The following is a 22,258-nucleotide window of genomic DNA, read 5'->3' as shown; positions in this document are numbered from 1 at the left end:
AGAGAGCGTAACAGGGCAGTAAAGCAAACCCTTTTCACAGATAGGTCGTCATATCAGTGAAAGTGTATTTAACATACCGAGTTGCTGATGGTGTTAACATCATGCAGAGTTAACTGTTTATTTTTTACCACAGTGGGAACAGTAGCACACAAGAGATGAAAAGACGAGTTCAAAAGACCTCAAAAGACTCTTGAGAACAAAGCTGATAAAACTTGTCTTAAGTACACAGCGCCCCCTTGTGTCGGAGAATCAGAATAACGCCTCCACTGCAGCAACGGAAACATCACACCAGCACAATTAAATGAAATTACATAAACCAGATCAAATTTATTTATTTCTCCATCGTCACACCTCGCACTGAGCTTTGCTTATAAGAATACATTTGCATTTATTTCATTGTAATAACATACAAAATTTCATTTTCAAAAAAATCAAAGGATTTTACAAATTTCTTAATAGGAATGTGAAACACTAAAATCTTTTGGTCAACTTTCTGATAACATATTCGGATACAATACCTGGTGTAATATTTATCAACAATGAAACAAATACTCTCCACTTGCGACACTTGCTTCGATATCTAGGAGTAAAATACGGTACAGTACATGGATAATGGAAGGCAACACTTTGACAGGTAAACTTGAAATGTCAGTAGAAGAGGAGCAACCTCCAGAGCAGCAGTTTTATTTTTTTTAATCTATTTTCTTGAAGAGTGATGTGTAGTTTTTTTTCTGTTTCAGTCCTAAGTCTCCTCTTGATACAGCAGCGAAGGATACACAGGGAGCATAGACGTCATCACACGCAGTTACTGTACTTTTTCACTTGCTCCTGGATGAAGTTGCGCACCGAGGTGACGTTTTCTCTCAGCTCGTCCAGCTCCATGCGTTGCCTGGCCATGTTCTCCTCGTTGCCGTGGAACCTTTTCTGCAGCCCTGTAAGCACAGAGAGAGCGAGGCAGATCTCACGTCATGCAGGCAGTATTACAAATGGTTTGCATGACATGCTACCAGAGAGAGCAGAGCTATTCTCGGGTGCACCGTGTCTTCATCAGGATGCATCTCCAGTTTAAATGAAAGCTTATTATCTGAAGTTTGTGCTATGCTTTCTTCTTCTGATAGTCTTGAACTCTGACAATCAGGGATCAATGGCACATTCACAGACATTTTGGACGTTTCACCGGAATATTTTATAACAGCGACTCTTCACTTCGTTTGTGATCATCTGTTAAACGTCTCTGGCTCCTCAGCATTAACCCTTTGTTACTTCTTTTCTTTTGGCTGTTATGAACCAGCATCCATCGGGACGTGACTGAAACCACCTCCAGCTGAATGTGTGCAACTCTCCGGAGACGGTTCAGGTTTTAATAAAAAAAAATAAACCTCAGGAACTGAGCGGCTCATGTTGCAGCTGGAGTTAATAAATGTGGAGTTACTTTCACCTAAATCACCAAAGCACAGTAGATAGGCGGTTTGTAGGAGGCTGAACGTGGAATAGATTTCAGTGCATGTCAGATTTGTGGTGTTGGGTGCAGCGTAGGGACTGTGGCCACCAAATCCTGACTGTGCTGCTACTATATAAATACAGAATTACATATTTCATAGCTTATATATCAGATCTAACATATATATTTCAAGTATATGCATTATACTGTAGGTACAATGTTGCCCATAAAGTTGCTTTCCACTTTTTATCCTATTTGTACAAATCAAATTGTCACAATAATTTTATGCATATTGCAGTGTATTGTGTATCTTTGTATATCTATGTATGTTTCTAATATATACTTTGCGTATTTTATATATACTTAGTATTTTCTAACTAATTATCATTCATTTAAAACAGTTATTTATTTTATATGTACTTCATGTTTCGAATATTATAAAATAAGTATACATTTGTATATTTTACAGATACCTTTATACATTCTACTTTTATTTTTTACTCCTTTCCCTCCTCTATCTAATATGCTGCTGCTGTAATAGTAATAGTTGTACAAAAGGTTTATGCATATTCTATCTTTCTATCTATCTATGAACACAATAAATGTGCAGGGCTGAGCTATGACTCGCTACAATTTTAACACAAAGTACTAACTTCCTAACATCTAACCTGATAGAGGGAAAGGTAGCATTAAAAATGCCAGATAACATGATAAACCATCAATCAAGCTCTTTGAATCAGGCTGACATCAACATTTTCATCCTCGTATACTCACTGTCGAGCTCGTCGATCCCGTCCTTCGCCTTCTTGAAGAGGCCCTCTGCTTCCTTCTTCATATCGTTGGCCCTCTTATGGATCTCGCTCAGGTCTCCCCCGCCGAGGGAGTCCACCTTCTTCCGCAGCTCAAGGTACTGCTTCTCCGTGTCGTTGAAGCTCTGGGAGACAACGCGGCGTTAGTGCGACTTCCTTTCTGCCCTCCGTGTTTTCGGGACGTGGACCGTGGTGCTCACCTTCTCCAGGGAGGATGCTTGGTTCGTGGCGTTGTTGGCCAGGGCCGCTGCTTCTCTCGCCATCTCTCTGTTGAGCTCCGTCTTGTTCTTCAGAGCTTCCACACCCGCGGAGAGGTCCTGCAGACGCATCATGACATCCATCTGCCTGTCCTCCAGCTGCGACAGCCTCTCTCTGACCTAGACGTAAAAAAATATAAGTTAGAGAGAAAACCTGCACTTAAAATAAGCACTTGTTTTTCTTTTTTTAGCTGTACCACACCTCATCGGTAGCGTTTCTGGTGTTGTTCAGGTTTTCGCCGGCCTCCCTCAGGCCGGCCTTCGCCTTCTCTATGGCCTTTTCAGAAACATCAAGCGCCTCCTTGGTGCTGTTGACGATGTCCTTCACTCCTTCTGCCCGGGTCCTGCACAGCGCCACCACAAGTTAAGATAAAAAGAAAAGTTAAAAAAAGCTGTAGTACTGTTATATTATAACTCATCTAAACATAACACATTTTATTATTTAAACCAGAGACTTATTTTAGTTCAGGGGCCACATACAGTCCAAGCTGATGTCAAGTAAAAGCCTAAGATCCAGTAAATAACTCTGTTTAGTGTTTACATTTAATTAATTATCACTTCACAAAACATTATATGAACAACCTGAATCATTTAGTAACAAAATGTTGGTGCATCGCTGCCATCTGCTGTTTAGCTTTGTGTCTTCACCTGTCCTCTCACCTGCTGTCTCGGCTGTTCCTTCACCTGTCCTTTCGCTTGTGTTCACCTGTCCTCTCACTTGACCTCTCACCTGAGTTCACCTGTCCTCTCACCTGTGTTCACCTGTCCTCTCACCTGTCCTCTCACCTGACCTCTCACCTGAGTTCACCTGTCCTCTCACCTGCTGTCTCAACTGTCCTTTCACCTGTCCTCTCACCTGACCTCTCATCTGTCCTCTCACCTGTCCTCTCGACTGTTCTCTCACTCGTCTGCACTTCTCCTCTAACCTGTCCTCTCACCTGACCTCTCACCTGTCCTCTCACCTGTGTTCACCTGTCCTCTCACTTCTCCTCTCACCTGTCCTCTTACCTGACCTCTCACCTGAGTTCACCTGTCCTCTCACTGGTCCTCTCACCTGAGTTCACCTGTCCTCTCACCTGCTGTCTCGACTGTCCTCTCACCTGTCCTCTCACCTGACCTCTCATTTGTCCTCTCACCTGTCCTCTCGACTGTTCCCTCACTCGTCTGCACTTCTCCTCTAACCTGTTCCCTCCCCTGTCTTCATCTGTCCTCTCACCTGTGTTCACCTGTGTTCACCTGTGTTCGCCTGTCCTCTAACCTGTTCCCTCACCTGTCTTCACCTGTCCTCTCAAGTTTCCTCCCACCTGTCCTCTCAACTGTGGTCACCTATCCTCCACATATCCTCCACCTGTCCTGACCACGTACAGTTCATTTACTACCAATCGGTGGTTTTGTGTCTCCTTTTATTTCTGATCCGTTTTGTTTAGACGGTATGAGAGCGATGCCGTCTAAACAAGCTTGTTTAGACGGCATGCTGTCATTCTGACAGCAACTGAGGAGGTTTAAGGAGAATGTCAGACCACTCACTGACAAACAGCAGCGTCACTTACTTGGCCTCTTTAGCTTTGTCTAACAGCTTCTTGACTTCGTTCATGCGCTGTGACGTTTCATTGACGAATCCCTCGACGTTGGTGAGGTTGGCCAGGCTGTCCTTGATCTGCATGATCAGTTTGTCCAGAGTGGTCCTGTTGAACGGCAGCGTGATGGACAAGACCTGCTGAGCCACCTTCTCTATGCTCTCTGGATCCGCTCCCTCCTCTGGGCGGAACAAGACACGACACCGGAAAACCAATAAAACCTCATTCAATCTGAATTCAGGAATACAAACAGAAACACCGTCCACGCACCAGTGAGGAAGTCCTTGATCGTCTTAATGAAGTCCTTCAGCTTCTTGTTGTTACTTTCAAAATTATCCTTGTTCTTCTGGGCTTTCTCCAGCGAGCTCATCGCCTGCTTCTTCACGCCCTGAGTTAGAACGGCTATGTCCTGGAGCTGGACACAAGGAGGCAAGAGTCAGTGAAGAAACCTCAATGAATGCTGCATAAACGTAAAGCGTTTCCAAGCTTTCCAGCACCTTCTTGGAGGCGCTCAGCAGCTCCTCCTTGGCGGCGCTCAGACTGGCTGTGGCGTTCTTGGCGTCGTTCAGCGCCTTTAGCGCCGTGCTCGTTGTCCCGCTGCATCCGTCACCGCCGCACACGAGGTTACCCTGGTCGTCTCGGCAACCGGCGCCGCCGCACGGGCTGTCGGGGCAACTGCCGTTGGCGCTGGCGTTGCTGTGACCGCCACAGACCTTGAGGGAGCACCATCAACATTCATGACTTTGATCCGTTTGATAGAGGAAACACTCCATTAAATTCTATATAATCTTTAATCCTTGCGCTTTTTTAATCAGTTCAGTTAAGTTTTATCTATTTATTCTACTGTATTTAATGACCATTGTGTAATAGTATGCAAGCTGTCCAGACCAACTGCCCCTGGTGGGTTTAATAAAGTTGATTGTATCTGAATGTCTTTCATTCTTTCGCTATTAATAACACAAGATTCTGAGGAATAATCATTATATATTTATGTTATGTGATAGAATCCACTGAGGTCAATCAGTTTCGACCACTAGATGTCACCGTATGACTCAATATTTATTAGAAAAACAGGAGCGCGTTGTCTTGTTTTAGAACTAAATCCACTACAGACTGCTGGAGAAATCAACATTAGAATGTGTTACAGGATAAAGCGCTGCTTAGAAACACAACAGTGAGGACAGAAAGATAATTGATTTCAGAGGGATTTGCAAGGAAATCAGTATGAGATAGTATGAGTCATTTAAAGCACTTCTCTAACTGAACAAGTCAGACATTTAAGGTAGTTATCTTTTTTCTTCTGGTAAGTCTTGGACACATTCACAATAATAATAATATTTAGAAGAAGAAGATGGAGGCAGACACTAGAATGACAGATGACTGAAACAACGTACCAGTGAAGCGTCCTGCCTTGCTTACCTTGTCACTGAGGTGATTAACTACCCTATCGAGGTCGTTGCTTTTCTCCTGCAGCTGCTTCAAGGTTTCGTTCTTAGCAGCCAGATCACCGAGCAGCTTGTCTTTGGTTTCGTTCAGCAGCTCCTCCGCGAGAGCTCGGGTCGCTTTGGACTTCTCCACGGGGCTGAGAGGGCCGGACACTGAGGCGTTGCATTTCTCCTCGGCCTCCTTAGACTCCTGGTAGTACTTCTTCACCTTCTCAAACTGATCTGTGAGGACGTAAGAGCGGATGTTTGTTCGCATCCAACACACACGAATAATCTTTGTTGTGTCTTAAACGTCTCTCAGTTCACTACCTGAGAATCCCGAGGTGAGGTAGTCTTCCAGAAGTTTCTTTTCACGAGCCACAGTAGAGTTGATGTCCCTCAGGTCTTTCTCTAAGTCGGTCAGCGTGCGCTTCAGTTCCTCTTCCTCTTTTGCCGTGGAGTTAATCTCTCGGCCGATGCCCATCAGACGCCCGTCTGTGAGCGCGATCTCGGCCCTGAAAGACGTGAAGGACTTCGGTGAGAGGCGGTGTAGAAAGGTTTGCATATTTTTAAAATATAAGCCAAATTCATTTCATTTCTTTTTTATTTGTGTATATATTTTATATAATTTTAGTGTCTCTGTCTGGGTCAAATCCTACCTGAGGTCATCGATGCTCTGTCCAATCAGCTGGTGGATCCTGTCTCGGTCCTCTTCACTGATGAGATCCTTGACCCTCTTCAGCTTGTCCTCCAGCTCTTTGAGGCGTCCGTCTCCCACTCCCGGCGTGATGCCGCTCTCCTTGATCTTCTCCACGGCGTTCTGAATGTGTTCCAGGTCCCTCTTGATCTGGCACACCGCGTCGTCCCACAGCTGGAAGCACGGGTGACACTGGACGCATCTGGGGAAGTCGCCGGTGAAGCCGCGGGCGCATTCGTCGCACCGCGTCCCCGCCGAGCCCTCGCGGCACTGGCACGCCCCCGTCACCCTGTCGCACTGGGCCACCTCTGAGCCCTGAGGGTGGCAGTTACACTCTGGACCAAAGCAGAAAGAGAGGATGAAGACAAATAAAACCAGATGAGAACTGTCCTAAAGTTTTAATGTCACAAAAAGGAAGCATTTACTGACATTTACTAAATACATTTTAGGTTTAATTGTGTTTAATTGTATTAAATTTGTAATACTAAAGGAGCTAAGAGAAGAGGGCCTGACTAAAGATTAAGTTCGAGTAAACGTCCATTTTTCCACAATCATCACCTCATTTATTTTTTAAATAATTTCTTTACTGCAGCTCTTTTGAAGTGGGTCTTTCTTAATGAAAGTAGAACAAATCCCACTGACACATGACTCATGGCTGATGATATAAACGTATCAGCTGAACAAAGCTGGTCTCTTCTTCTTGGATACCATGAATAAAGCAGCTTTGATTACCGCTGATTCTGAGAATGTATTGAAATTCTCAAGACTAACTATTCAATCCTCCCACTACTGTGTCACTAGAGCTAATCAAAGAAGCAGTTTCTCATTCCTTTAAACAAGATAACAAGATGACAAGCATCTTGTCATCTTGTTTAACTTTGGTAACTCTATATTGCCAGTGTGAACACATATACAGTATGTATATATATTTTTTTTTGTTTTTCGCCTGTGGGGACCGTCCTACGTTCACATTTCTACTTTAGTTTTTTTTTGTTTTTCTTTGTGCTGTTTTTTCCTTTCTGTATTACAATGACACAGCCTATCAACAGATTTCAGTACAAACAGTAAAAGCGTAAATGTGAATCTTGTCCAGTCTCCAATCAATCTCCTAAAACACAGGTCTTCAACGTCTTTCAGGCTAAGGACCCAAAACTGATGGAGAGATTAAGTAGGAACCCCCCTACCTACTATATGTGTTCTATAATAAACTAATAATACCATTTTGCATTCAGATAATACACAGGTTCAAATATTATTTTTTTCATTATTTCAAATATTTGCATTAGTAGTGTGACCGTGCAGCTTGGTATAAACATACCTGACATAATGCTAACTGGTGTGTGCATAAATAAATGACGTAGTTAAATAACTGACCGATTAAGTTTAAGTAGCACTGCTCCCGTCAGCAGAAATGCTAATGGGAGCTACTTAAACAGGAAATTAAGACTAAATTAAGAGGTTCACATTCAGTCTTTGTTTCTGAGGAGTAAAAAAAAAAAGTAATTGAGAGCTGTTCACATATTATCATTAATGTGCCCCCACTTATAAGCTTCATAAAAGCTTATACGGTTGAAATAACAGTGACAGATTTCTTTGTGAAAATTAACATGTATTATGTGTCAGACGGAAACAAACAAAAAGCCTCGGTGCATTTATCCCGGCTACACATCACTGAGACGTACAGATGCAGGATGTATGTATCCTCTGAAGTATTAGTGCTCGTGATGTAAAATGTTATCTGTGGAGAGTTACCTTGGCATCGCTCTCGTGGGTCTCCCCAGTGGAACTGCTCACACTCAGTGCACCGTTTACCTCCAAAGCCGGGACGACAGTGACACTGGCCTGTGAACTGCAGAGGAAACACGAGCAGACTGAGCGAAGTCCGACAACAAAAAACGACAACATGAGGCCCTTTCACTCACTCTGGACCCCATTCAGACCGTTCATTAACATCCATCGATTATTATTTTAGCTGGAGTAGAATATTTTAACAGCTGCTGTCTCTAGTGGATCTCTACCACTGTTTCACAACCATGATCAGCTGTTTGTTGTGTGTGCGTCATCTTATTGAAAGCACGCACACATTAAGTCATTATTTACTGATCGATCCCCGGTCTTATACTAGTTTTTAGTTGCCATCTGAGAGACTTGCACAAAGCTCAAACTTAACTGGAACCCTGAAAACGTGCATATGTGCCATAACTATCCTGGCTAATTGTCCAACAAAGCCTCCATATTTATTTATTTAAGGGAATATATACAACTTCTATTAAGTAGATATATCTCTGTATAACTACATGTCATTAGGTTACAGAATCACACTACTCATATTAAATGCTTTCATTGCTTAAATCATAGGTCTTCAACAGGGGGTCCATGGCCCCTTGGGGGTCCACTGAGATCTTTGGTTGATTAGACATTTTTTATATATTTTTTCTTAATTTTCCCCCACAAATTTAGATTTCACTAAATACATATGAATCCAACATATTTAGTAAAGTGTCTCATTCAAGGACAGAATATTTTAAAAGGTTGTCGTTCCTAATGAACAGACATGAATGGTGCCTTTAATAGGAGGCCTTTAATGTGACCCAGGACTAATTGTGTGTTCAGACTATCAAAGCAATGAGGTCAGATGTGGTTTGAGATCAGATCACGTCCTCAGTGCACTTTGCACTTTAAGCTGGATGTGAACATGAGGCCTGAACCCGGGGGCCTCTTCCTTCTCACCATGTTGCAGTGAGTCCCCAGGGCGTGTTCCAGGTTACAGCTGCACGGCTCACACCCTCCGTCCTGACCGTAGTTCCAGTAGTTCGGGGCACACTGGTCACAGTTGTGTCCGTCCACGTTCTCCCTGCAGGGACACTCTCCAGTCTGCCGGTCACAGTAGCACTCTCCATTGCTGCAGGCTGACTGGACGGTGCCAGCGGTCACACAGGTACAACCTGAGGACGGAGACACACATGCGATAATGCACAGACCATTTTGTCAAGGTAAGATGAGCGGGGAGTGTGTTCTTGGAGGTGTCTCACGTCTGCAGTCCTGGACCAAGGCGTTGCCGTAGTAACCGAGCTGACAGTGAGCGCAGGACGGCCCGTCCGTGTGGTACAGGCACCGGAGGCACTCTCCCGTCCTGGGGTCACATGCCCCTGGATCCTGGGTGTCGATGTTGCCGTTGCACTCGCACGGGAGGCACCGGCCGCCGGGCTGCTCGGGGTTGCCATAGTAACCCGGGGCACACTGGTCACACCGCGGGCCTTTATGACACGGAATGACATTAGGGGCATTAGCTCTGAACGGGCTGCAATAATTCAACCGGCCAGTTTCCATGGTAACGGACACTATGCATTACTTATGGAGGGTTTTCACGGCGCATCATCAGTTGGAGGCGCTCGTGCATGGTGGGAGATGCTGAATTATTCTGAATTATATGGTGTTTTTGTTTGGACATTTGCAATTTCACAGACTGCCAAGAGTTATCAGAGGAAAGGAGGAGCTTGTGGTTCGTGAAGCTAAACCAGGATCTACGAGGCAAAAGTTTCGTCAACATCTGAATTTGTTACCTTGTCAGGTAATTGAAATGTTGATATCAACGACTGTCTAATTTTCTAGTGTAATGATAATAAGGAGTGACAGGACATTTTTATCATTCCAACAGATTTTACCCAACCTGAGTCATCCTTTTGAAAAAGGTCAGACTTTTTAGCTACAAAGAAATCCAGCAGATTTTAGCTCCACAATTTAAAAACGATGTTGCTTCTGTAGCAGGTTAGTAAACGTTATCACAATCAGATATAAGTCAATAATGTCAGATGTTGTAGCATGATATGAATCATATTATTATGATTACACTAGAAAGTTCAAATAAGAGTCGCTGATATCAACATTTCAAAAGCAAGAGTTGGGGCGAACAAATTCGGATGTTGGATGGTTTAGCGTCGCTAACCACACACAAGTATCTCTTTTGGCATTATTTTGACATTGTTCTCTTTGATTTGTAATAACTTTAAAATTCCAAATTTTTCACGGTCTGCCTGTTTGTTCCAGCCAAAAACCCAGCAATAATTCACCATTTTCCACAGTCCGTGTGCTTTGTTCACGTTGCTGAGTGCCTCCAACATGGCGACCTCCGGATTCATGACGTGCTGATGACGTGCAGTGAAAACCCTCTATAACACAGCACGCAAACGTGTGTCGCTGCAGTGTGAGATCTCACCGGTGTAGCCCTGTCTGCAGTTACAGGTGATCTGATTGGAGTAAGGGTCAGGCTGACAGGAGTGGCCGTTAAAGTGATCGGTGCCAGGGTTACCGGGGCAGGAACAGGGGCGACAGTGCTCCCCCGAGCCGAGCACTGCGTTTCCATAGAACCCATCCACACAGCTGGGACGAAACGGAGGAGACGAGTCAGTCCGACGGCACGGGGCAAAGTGAGGAAAGGTCTGGTTAAGGCTGTCCTTACCGTTCACAGAGGTGTCCCGCCGTGTAGTCCCTGCAGTCTCTGCATTCCCCTGTGCGGGGGTCACAGATGTCTGCGTGGCCGTTACACTGACAGGGGCTGCAGCTGGGGAAGCCCCACTGGCCCGGTTGGCAGTCAGAGCACTGGCGCCCGGTGGCTCCTTGTCTACACTGGCATTGGCCTGTGACTGGGTCGCACTGATGGCTCGTTGAACCCTCCGAGTGGCAGTCGCAGACTGAGAAGACAGTTATTCAGCGATTTATTTAGCATTTTTTCCAACATTAATACCACGTTGGTACCCATTCAGTAAAGAACAGAGCATTTGTCCCTTTACAAGCATTGTGGTTTATCGGATAAACTCTAACAGATGTTAGTGCAGATATTAAGTATGAAAGTATTGAAGAGTTTCAACGAAGTTGATACAAAAGCAAATGCAATTGGAAATTGAAGAGGTTTTGAATGACTTCTTGGAGGCATTTGACCTGAAAACCCAACTATCATACTAACAGAACTTTATAAGCCACTTCCAAAGTGATGTCATCAGCACCTAAAAAGTGGGCAGAAGTCGTTGCATGTAAAGCAAACTTTAAATGTGAGAATAAGGAAAAGGATTCTCTGATCTATCGGGAGAGGACTCAGCTCATCTCATGGCGACCATCATCTATGCTCTGAAGCATGGTGGTGGCAGCATCATGCTACACGGAGAATTTCAGGGAAAATGAATCATGCAAAATACAGATCAGCTGCACAGGAGTGCAAAGACCTGGAACTGAGGTGGCAGGTCTCCTTTGATTCTTCTTTATTACCATAAACTATTTTAACCATACCGAGGGTTTTCATTATTCAATCTGAAGTTTGTGCATGACCTTAAAAAACCTAACACTGGAGAAATAAACAAATAGTAACTCGTGTGCTTTCAGGGAGTGAGAGATATCTCATCTCCCCAACAAATAGAGGTAGCAGCTGTATACAATATTATACAGGCCCTGGCTGATAGGTTTATTATCATACGTAATGAGACACTGCGATCGAATCTCGAGTGCTGGCTGGGGACGCATCAGGAGACACATTTTTAATGCCAGGTGTGAACTCAGGCATTCGGATGTCGACGAAAGGTCCGAACAGCTCCAGACTCACCAGTGCATCCATACGCTCCAAAGCCGAAGCTCCCTGGAGCGCACTGGTCACAGCGTCGCCCCATCACGTTCGGCTTGCAGTGGCACTGGCCTCCGACTTTATCACACTCACCACTGAGAGACCCCTGAGGGTCACACTGGCACGCTGGACACAGGAGATACACAGGGAAAATATCAAAATCAATCATCTCCTTGATATCAGCTCCTCTTAACGCCATCCAGTCTTCCCCCACCTCACTTCTTATTAAGCATTTCAAGTTTGTTAATGTCCCAGAGGGCAATTTGTGTTGCAGCGACACAGAGGCACAAAAAAGACATGAAATAGGTAACAAGTAATATGCACCGACAGCAATTACTGAATAGTATGCTCCCACACACTAATAAGCAAGACTAAGAGTAAAAATAAAAGCAAAATATGTTGACATCTTAACTTCTCTTAGCAGCGTTCAGTGCACAAATACAGACAGGAACAAAGGAATATTTGTACTTGTTTCTGCTGGCTAGTGGGACATAAAGACCAGATGGAAGGAGCCTGCACTCAGAATTAAGTGGGTGAATATAGTTTGAGCAAATAGAGCCTTTAAGAGCACCTGTCTAACAACCTCTTATCAGCCAGCCTATTTAGGACATAGCCAAAAGCAAAGTGAATTCTGTTCACCAACATGTTGGAGCTCATTCATGGCAAGCCAAGACTCTGAAGTTTCTATCACAAATGTCGGAATCACTCTAAGTGGTATTGTTCTTGAGTAATCAAAGTTGGCACACAGTTAAAAAAAGAAAAGAAAAAGGAAGTTGTTGGATTTTTTTTTACGATGACTTTTATCAATGAAATCACAAGGAAGTGACATAATGCATCATGCAGCATTAATCAAACACAACTAATTTACGGAGCTCTGATTGGTTTAAAAAGCTAATCCTGTCCCGTATACGACCCAGCATAGAAACCACTTTCACAATTTTCCCAAGGGACTTCTTATCTTTAATACACAGATTACCATACTAGCAGATAAGGAATAAGGAATAAGGGATGCAATATAGTTGCTATAAAATATTTTCATCATTTCATGAACCCTTCCTCAAACAATGGAGGCTATATAAATCCAAGCTATTATTATATTATTATATTATTATTATTATTATTATTATTATTATTTGGACAGTTGCTGGACTTCTACTTACGCAGGGCGCCGTCATGAATGATGGACGAAATACTGCAGATGAGCTTGGAGCACATCTCGGCCAAGGCGGGCATCGGCGTGATCATAAAGGAATCCAGACACATGTAGCGAGTCATCTCGTCCCGCCGCTGCTCTGCCTCTGGCTCGTTACCTTGGAAACCGGGAAGCTCGGCATATTTTGGGATCAGTACCAGCTGGTGAGGGCAAAGAAAATCAAAAGGTCAACAAGGGAAAGGATTACAGGAGTGCAGCAGTGTTAATCAAAGGAACGTCATACGTTGATTATTCGTGGAGGAAAAGAACCTATAAAAATGAAAAGGGGCTTAGAAAGTAAGCATCTCTGAAAGGAAACCCAATATAAATTTAACACAACTCCAACACATGTAGTTCTACACTCCCACCACTAGGAGGAGACTACACCACTACTGCACTGCTTGAATCAGCTGAAGCTCACTCAGTCAGGATTTAATGCTGGACTCTTTTTGACCAGAGGTATTGGGGGCAATTAGGAAGGCAAGAGGAGAAGTACACAAAGGTGGGTATGCAATAGCAGGGCTGCTGCCAGAACCAGCATGAGTGGTTGGTAATAAGGCTTAAGTATCCATATAAGAGTCAAGATGTATAGTAATATATAGGATAAATATAAAAAATGGGGGTGCTCCCTAGTCGATAAGCGCTCACCGAGTCAACGAGGATGAAGGCGGTGAGATGCCTGTGCGTCACCCCGTGGCGCTGGAACCTGATTGCAATCACGTAGCGGTTGCTTGGCTCGAAACAAAAGGGTCTGGGCATCTGGATGTATCTGGAAGAACATGGAACACACAAAAACACAATATATCAACAGGTGGAACTGATCGTTTTACTTCAATCAATCAAACTTTATTTATAGAGCACGTTTGGTACAAAATGTGCAGCCAAAAGTGCTTTACAAAAACAGAAAAAAAGACGGACACAAGAGATACCCCCTTCTCCCAGTCATGTATGTAAAAAGACACACACAGCTTTAAAAACACTGAGGAATTAAGAGCAGAGGAAAAGCTATCCCACTTTGAAGTTAAGGAAACACTAGAGAGGTAACAATGACTGTGGAAATAATAATTATAATTAAGTAATTACCTAAAGGATACAAACATTTTTTTTGATTTTATTGATTTTTATTGATGATGAACTAACCCTCCTTATAACGCAAATAGATTTCTGTTTTCTTTTTCGCTAACCCTGTAAATCTGTTCTCTCTGAACTTGCTTCAAGAGAAACCGCCTCTCACCAGGGGCAAATAAATCCGCCCTCTACTTGCGTTTCGTCTCCAGACCCCTGCGCCTGTGTTTTGGTCTCACTTTGCTAATTGGTTTTGGCTGATGGGTCGACCACAGAAGAGGACGGAAGCTGAGCTACGGTCCGCTGAGACGGCCGGATCCGGGCAGGGTCTGCCCTCTTAGTTCCAGATGAGTTCAGACTGTGAAAAGGCTCTGCAGCAGGTTGGAGCTAAGCAGTCTGAGCGTTTCCTTTATTTGTCTGCAGTGCTGAACAGAGAATTAACACTAAACTGAGTCTTATCTGCAGTAACCGGTCTAATGTGCTGACTCTGCTACAACAGAATCAGCTGAGGAAAGTGAAATATATTAATACTGTCTTGATCCCATATGGAGAATATTATTTTTCTGACTTTGACCCATGTAGTCTCTTGTGTGGCACCCATTGAGGAAATTGGGGCACCTAAGGCATGGACGGGGGGAATGTGATCTGTGACTTGTTATCTCGTCACATGAAGCTAATATACATTTACAAAAGGGCTAACTTGGTACAACTTCAGGGTTGATAGTCTCAGGAACAGTTAAGTTGGTACTACTTTTCGTAAATTTAACATTCACTGCCGCTGCTACGCCGATGACACCCAACTCTACCTCACCCGCTTCCCTTACCGCCTGCTTATCAGAAATCACTTCCAACTTCCTGAAATTAAACAGTGATAAAACTGAAACCCTCTGCCCACAGTCTTGATTACAAGTCGATCCATAAGCTCCAACTGGTCCAAAACTCTGCTCCTTCTCACCATATCACCCCCATCCCACAGCAATTTCACTGGCTCCCGGTCACACAGTGCAGTCAATGCATAACGCTTCAAATAAGCTGACATTTAGCAGCAATTTTGTACAGTTAGTTAACAGTAGTGTCTCAGCACAAAGTGTGAAGTTGATGTTGATCATTGTGATCATCATGAAGTTGATCATCGGTTGTACAGCCTGAAGCCAGTGAACACTCTACCATGTCTTGTATTTTATTTATTCATGAATATTATTTCCCTAGATCCTGTCACATCCTGGCTATATGTAAAAAGAATGACAAGTTTCATTGTCACCTTCTGGTGAAAAATAAGGAAATACAGTTTAACAGCTCTGGTTGGAAAGCAATAAAAATAGAAACTATGGCAGCATAAAGATTAAAAAATCTGGCAGCAATACACAATAAAATATAATTAGTACAGTGGGGAATAGCAGCATTCTAAACATTAAACAATAGTTTAGATGTGTTGTGCAAATGTGCATACTGAGTGTAGGTGGACTGGGGAATAAATATCAGTGGTTATTGCACAAGACAGGGATTTGACAGCTGGAGGGTAAAGGCTGATTTAGTTGATTGACTAGGTGTGTGCAAAGCAGACAGTATTTCTATTGGTATTTGTTGAGGGGGAAAAAAAAGTATTTGCATTCGAATAAAATCCAAATTTGCAATTCATTTTTTTGAGTTATACATCTAATTTAGGACATGCATGTGTAAAAATAAGTATTCTTTAATTATCCATTGTAATAATTATGGTTGTATCTCCAGTATTGGTTGATGTTTTGCATTAGATGCAGTGATGATGATTTGGTGCTTGTGGGAGACAATCGGGGGCGACTGTGGCTCAGTAGGTAGAGAGGTTAGAGGTTCGATCCCCAGAATGTACCACATGCTAAAGTGTCCTTGAACAAGACACTGAAACTCAGACTGTGACTGTAAAGTTCTTTGAGTACCAATACGTAGAAAAGCACTATATAAAAGCAAGACCATTTACCATTAGGATTAGACAATAGTCTGAATTAGCGAGCTAATGAATGCTAACATGACAGAACCTGACTGCAGACGTCTCAATACTAATGTGACGTAACGGAATAATCTCCCAGTCAACCTCCGCAACCCAGTTAAGATAAATAAAAATCTATTCGATAGAAATGATGATGCAGTTGTGTCATGTTTCGTCCTCTGTTACGAGTCCAGACTTTTCATCCTGACTCCTGAACGCCACTCAATCCAGGTGAATGTTTTTCTTCTTCTTGAATACAAACAATTTTAAAACTATTTGTTCGGAATTAGTGTTTGTAAAAACATGTTATTTCTGCCTTTCCAAATACCATATTCAGGTTAGTCTCCACCTCTATGATTGACTATAAGCCCTGTCTTCAAGCTCCTTTTATCTTAGTTTTGGCCTCCACCAGTGCTTGGTTATCAAACAGTTGAGCTATATAGATAACATCTTATTATTTATTCATCTCATCCTTTACTGCTTATCCTCACTAGGGTCGCGGGGATTTCTTGAAACCTCTCCCAGCTGTCTCGTATTTTATTTATGAATATCATTTCCATAGATGTCAACTTCTATTGTGAAATTTTCCAGCCGTGGGGCATGTTGATGGTACACGATTAGCTCTTGCAAAAGTTAAAGGAAGGAAAAAAAAAAAGAAGAAGTCTGTGAACTCTGTGAACCTCGACCGTTCCTTGGATATACGACCTCTCTACCAGACTGTACCTCTCTCTGCTTGTCTCCAGTAGGTCATCTTTTTTTTTTTTTTTTACAATCTAAACTTCGGTAAACAAAGCTTCTGCTGCTGCCGCCTTCCTGTACCTGAGTCTCACAAAAGCCTTTCTGCATGAGTTTGCCTCTCCTATCAGTAAATCCCTAGAAAAAATGCCGCAGGGTTTAGAGGAATAAGAGCACAAATACAGACCAGACTCACACAGTGCCGCACAAGCTCGGGCACGTTTCAGTGACAACAATGCAATGATGCAATCTTTCCTTAGCTATCTTGAACAAATCCTGCAGTGACTTGAACAAGCAGGCTGAGATGGACGTACAAACGTGCGTGCATGCAAACATGTGAGCGTCGGTACCTGTTGTGGTGCGGCAGGGTAACGGTGTAGAGCTGCTCAGTGGGCAGGAGGTTTCCACACCGGTGACTGGAGGGCAGGTCTTGAGAGGTGACGCTAACCACAGCCTCCCAGTCTTCAGTGGACTACCCACACACACACACAAACACACACAGGACTTTCATCAGTTAAGAAGAAGAAGAGCCTTTTTAACCCTTAATAAATGTTTAAATTACCGTAACACACCAATGGACACAATTCAAAGTGTGGCTGAACACTGGGAAGTTTACGACCCGGGAAGAGAGAGTTGAATTTATTGGTTAAAAACTAAGCTAGTTACACCCTTGAGATGTCACAAAGGTCTTCCAGACAAAACCTCCCAACATCCCAGTGTTCAGCCACACTTTGAATTTTGTCAATAGCGCAAACCACTGTGAGTTACGGTAATTCAAAAACCTTGAGCTTGTGGTACCAGATCGGCTCGGGGACTATCCCGGACTTATAGACTACGTTGAGTTTCATTCGGCTCAGACTGCGAGATCGTTTCGTGGTTAGCCAACACAAGTTTAATTTATTTTTCACAATATGATTGGAAGAGATAACTCGATAAAAAAATTTAATTTCCCACGAAACACAAAAAAATACAATGCCAGCACATTATTCATAAATAATAAAGTAGTAAAATGACAAAATTCAGGTTCAGTCCATTCATTTGTGTAATAGGCGAATTAAAATAGATTTAAGAACTTTTATCCTAAAAAAGATTAAATAATAATACAGCTCTTATCAATTTATCCAAAGAATAAAAGGGCAACACCTCTAAGCAGCTCTGCTTTGACAAAAAACGCTTAAACGTCTAACTACTCTTCCGCTTCTTCCTGTTGTCCAACTAATTATAAAATGTCACATCACCATCTTTAACAACTTATACAACGTGAAAATTTTCATCTTAATTCTGACCCTGTTCTCTCCTCTTCTGTCCTCCTCATCGTAAATGCCTCGTATTCTGTGTTGTGGTTTAACCTGAGGTGTTTCACAAGGTTTGTTGTGTTGCCACAACTCAGTAGTTACTTTCCACTGTGTTCCTACATCACCTCCAATGACTGAAGTATCGAAAAGTATCGATATTTTGATGTGAGATCCACACATCACTACTTGTAGCAGACTTGGTACCTACACCGGTGATCGGGGTTAAAACCGATCGCCTTGTTCGTGTCCACCCACCTCGGGCTCGTAGCGGATCATGATGTCGTACTCCATGGCGTAGGGGATGTTGTCGATGGTGAACACCAGGCCGGCGCCATCTTTGACTCGGGCAAAACCAGGTCCTGTCCAGGTCACCATGTGGCTGGGAGTGGGCTCCCTAAGAACAGTCCTCACATCCGGCTGAGAAAGAGACGGACGGATTAACAAAGACATACTATTTACAAGGTAACCACAGACTCTCTCCAAGTCAGTCTCTGTGTTATAGGTCTAAGAAATGGAAAGCAGTTTCTACGCTCCTTATGAAATGTGACTGTTCCATGATGGACAAGGTGTACGTACAGCTACAGAGCACGACCTTAAATAATGAGTGTATTAGCGTCAGTGTTATTGTGTTCCATGTGTGTTTGAGTCTGTTTTCTTCTGGTCACAGAAAGCACATCTACACAATCGCATATGAAAAGAGTGTAGTTGAAGAATAAAAGCAGATCGTTAAAATGCTGGAAGTGGCCTTACACAAGACTGCAGATGGTTTGTTTGTATTGAAGGGATGATGTTAATGGAGGTACAAGAGATTTTTAAAAAAAAAAAATAGTAAAGAAGGTAATGGAAAAGAGATAATTCAACAGGAAGGCAGCCCTTTCACTGACACAATGTCACATTATCAACAAGGAATATTAATGTGTGTAGGTTTTTGCAGCTTTAACAAGAGCTCACCTCATATTCATCATGATTTTATATCCGATTTGTCTTGACTCAGATTCATTGTCTTGACTGAATCACTCGGGTCCACATGCCCCTACGCTCTCTGTCAGCTCCACTAACTTTGGTTGATGTAATTAACTTAACAACCGCGCATTTTAATGAGGCAGAGGACTCTCTGCTCACCACGTGAACAGTAACCCTCTAACACTTAACTTTGGGAATGTTCTCCTGTACATGTGAATGTGAAGGACTATCAATGTTATATAATATTTAATTACTTAAATGATTAGATGTGTAGAGCCTGACCCTAAACAGCTGCTGGCAGACAAATTTATTTTTGTTTAATTTCTACTATTAAGTCACTTTTGACTGGTTTTATTTTGGTTCCTACTCTCACCTTCTTCCTGGACTGCTTCATGGAACTGTTGTCAATGGCAACTGTCAATCATTGTGATGTCGCAACCTGTTTTTATATATAACTAAAACGAAACTAAAACTAAATGAACATTTGTCTGAATTATATAAAGTCCCATCCACTAACATGGAGGAGGTGGTGCTTATGTTACTATACTGCAGTCAGACACCAGGGGGAGCTCTACTTGTGTTGGCTTCAGAGCCATATATCAGTGAGGGTCTTGTCTCCATGACTGATGAGGTGATTGGGCTACAAAGCATTTTACAGGCTCATTTAAGATATTTAAAGGAAGTAGACAGACGTTGGTAATAACATTTATTTCAACATAGCACATCCGTCCCCATAGGGTTACGCTGTAGAATCTTCCCTCAGAAGTAGCAAACATGGCGCCCATGATTTGAGTTGGACAGACTCTCTCTAATATACGGCTCTGGTTGCTGTCATGGTGTCCATTTTCTATACAGTCTAGTCTATGTTTTCAATCAGTTGCTTTAGGTACACGTACCGTAGTTAACACTAGTCTACTCGTAAAATAAAACCTACTTTCACAAAGGTTAAAGGTTAAGTTCAAGAATGCCTCTGTGCAGCCTCTCTATATAATAAATATATAGTAGATTTGCTCTCTTTTTATATATTAAAAGCCAGAACAGTTGAGAACCTTGAATTCACTCTGATTATTTTGTCCACCTGAAAACTTTGAATGTGCTGAAAAGTGTTTTTCTCACTGAAATACACTTCCACTTTGACTGTCGCATGATTTGACAAACCACAAATTGTATGGGAAACGTTCGTACTGTTTGTTGAAGCTGGCGGATGCGTCTCAGCGCCGCCTGGTGCTGCTGCGACTTGGTGATGCGACGGTGACGCCGGTGCCTCCTCAGCTGGTTGCTGAGTTGCTGAACGCAGTCGTTTGTCGCCTGCGGACGGATTTGGCCCTGAGGAGGAAGAGGAGAGGTGGTGTCACGGTGTGTGTTACACAGAGAACCCTCACAGAGACAGTTATTGTAGTCGCGGGGGGTTTCATTTTGCTCGGAGCTCTTCTTCCAAATGTGAAAATGACCACAAAGAGCAGAAAGAGCCTGCGCTGTGCTGGAGCTGCCAGTGTGAGACCGAGACAAACAATGAGTGTGAGAGTGTGTTTCTCTGAGTGTGTGTAGCATGTCCGCCGCACGGCCATAATTAGTTGTGACAGGTCGGTATCTGCGCTACTGTCTGATCATTTTATGGGTCACTTGATCTGTGAGGTTGAATCCCACACAGGGCCAGGGTTCAGGACTCCCGTTTATTCCAAACGTCTCGTCCCTCACCGTGTTCTCAGCTTCCATCCAGCGTGTTTCGCCGCTTAAACACAACAACCTGGTGTGTCAAAGGCGCATCTCGTCTTGTTTTGTGGGTCTCACAGTGCTGCCTTTCTTCTCATTACATTCCGAAGTCGGTTTTCCAGCCACACACATTCCTGCTTGAGATATATTGTAAGTGTGAAGTGTCTGAGCTTGCCTGGAGGGCTACGTGAAGTGTAGCATACCGGCAGGGGTGGTGGTGGTGGTGGTCTTAGAGGGTGGTGGATGGATGTGAGTGGAGGGCGGTGGAGAAAACAGACAGATAAGAATGTAAAAGGGCACAAAGGTTTCATTCTTATGATGCTTCATGTGTTGCTGTTTTTTATCCTTGAATGTTTTGAACGGTGCCCACAAATAAAATGTTATAATTTATATTATCATTAACAGAAGGTAAAGGACAGAGATTAAGAGGAAAAATGAGACTATGGGAGATATCACACCCAGGTCTTTGCCTGGTTATAGGGGGTGGTCGCATCTCAATTATAAATCACTTCCTGGAGCTGTTACTTTGTCTCCTTTGTGCCTCCAAAAAAGGTGTGTAAACCGTTCTTCTGCATCCTGCTGGAGATGGCTGCTTCCATCAGGAGTGTCATTTCTTTGGGGTGGGTCTGGTCTAGGTGGGTGCTACATGTCTAAGTAACATCCGCACGAATGAACTCCAGGTCCAAAACTTTCCCAGCAGAACATTCAACTGTCAGTAGATGGTTTTAATGTTATTTACTTCTCCTGTCACTGGTTTTAATGTTGTGGCTGATCGGTGTGTAATCAAGCAGCTTGCCACAGATCAGCAATAAGTTGCCCACTGAAGGTCCATCTTCAGTTTGGGTTTTACTTTTATCTTGCAAAAATGAGAAGATGAACCGAATCAAAGTTAAAACCAACACCATGACTACATTGTGTCTATATATATATATATATATATATATATATATATATATATATAATATATATATATATATATATACACAAAGACCCTGATGGCAGCTGGAACAAGAAATCAGTAACTGGTTTAAGTGGTGACACAAATGGAGGATTATGAGTCAACAATGTGTAAATATGTGACATAAAATGCGCAGTCAGTTCCTCCTGTTCTCCTGCTGAATGAAATAAGATGGATGTGAACTAAAGAGTCATAATGTGGCTTAATCCAGATTCGTGTTTTGAGGCCTTGAGGTCTGTGTGGTGGAATGTTTCTTTCTTTCATAGACACAACATAAAAGACTCTAAGACAAAACATTTGGAGACGATCTAATGCTGCCTTGTAAAAGCACAATGTCTCCATTCATAGAAAAACATTTCAACACCCGATTTCCTCTGCTTTTAGTTTCGTTTACTCTAACGGCACCTTGTGGAGGTGATCACATGTACTGGAGGTTTAGTTAGGTCTGGGTGCTATGACCAAAAATGTATATTGTGGTATTTTTCAAAATTCCGAATTTTCATGTATAATCACGTGATGACAACATTTTCTACTGGTTGAGAGAGGAATTAAGTC

At 42.9% G+C, this 22,258-nt stretch overlaps 1 protein-coding gene across 2 annotated transcripts in view; it reads right to left on the bottom strand.

Annotated features, from left to right (window-relative positions):
- Positions 1–302: 302 nt before the first annotated feature.
- The window catches only part of lamb2l (laminin, beta 2-like), a 59,646-nt gene continuing 37,690 nt past the window's right edge, over positions 303–22,258 (bottom strand). For both annotated transcript variants that reach the window (XM_047603329.1, XM_047603321.1), the window contains exons 15-35: positions 20,218–20,358; positions 18,325–18,486; positions 17,125–17,246; positions 13,657–13,777; positions 12,977–13,169; positions 11,799–11,942; positions 10,665–10,896; positions 10,422–10,585; positions 9,238–9,462; positions 8,936–9,150; positions 7,958–8,054; positions 6,168–6,540; positions 5,839–6,023; positions 5,504–5,751; positions 4,582–4,797; positions 4,355–4,499; positions 4,058–4,265; positions 2,710–2,851; positions 2,451–2,627; positions 2,216–2,375; positions 303–932 (exon numbers count right to left, since the gene is read on the bottom strand). In XM_047603329.1, coding sequence (XP_047459285.1) covers positions 796–932; positions 2,216–2,375; positions 2,451–2,627; positions 2,710–2,851; positions 4,058–4,265; positions 4,355–4,499; positions 4,582–4,797; positions 5,504–5,751; positions 5,839–6,023; positions 6,168–6,540; positions 7,958–8,054; positions 8,936–9,150; positions 9,238–9,462; positions 10,422–10,585; positions 10,665–10,896; positions 11,799–11,942; positions 12,977–13,169; positions 13,657–13,777; positions 17,125–17,246; positions 18,325–18,486; positions 20,218–20,358 — 3,807 coding nt within the window. In that variant the 3' untranslated portion in view covers positions 303–795. The remainder of the gene's footprint in view (positions 933–2,215; positions 2,376–2,450; positions 2,628–2,709; positions 2,852–4,057; positions 4,266–4,354; positions 4,500–4,581; positions 4,798–5,503; positions 5,752–5,838; positions 6,024–6,167; positions 6,541–7,957; positions 8,055–8,935; positions 9,151–9,237; positions 9,463–10,421; positions 10,586–10,664; positions 10,897–11,798; positions 11,943–12,976; positions 13,170–13,656; positions 13,778–17,124; positions 17,247–18,324; positions 18,487–20,217; positions 20,359–22,258) is intronic.

The sequence above is a fragment of the Mugil cephalus genome, chromosome 1, assembly GCF_022458985.1.
Source record: "Mugil cephalus isolate CIBA_MC_2020 chromosome 1, CIBA_Mcephalus_1.1, whole genome shotgun sequence".
Classification (NCBI taxonomy): Eukaryota; Metazoa; Chordata; class Actinopteri; order Mugiliformes; family Mugilidae; genus Mugil; species Mugil cephalus.
The sequence above is the reverse complement of the archived record's forward strand: the minus strand, read 5'-3'. Positions and strand labels throughout refer to the sequence as shown.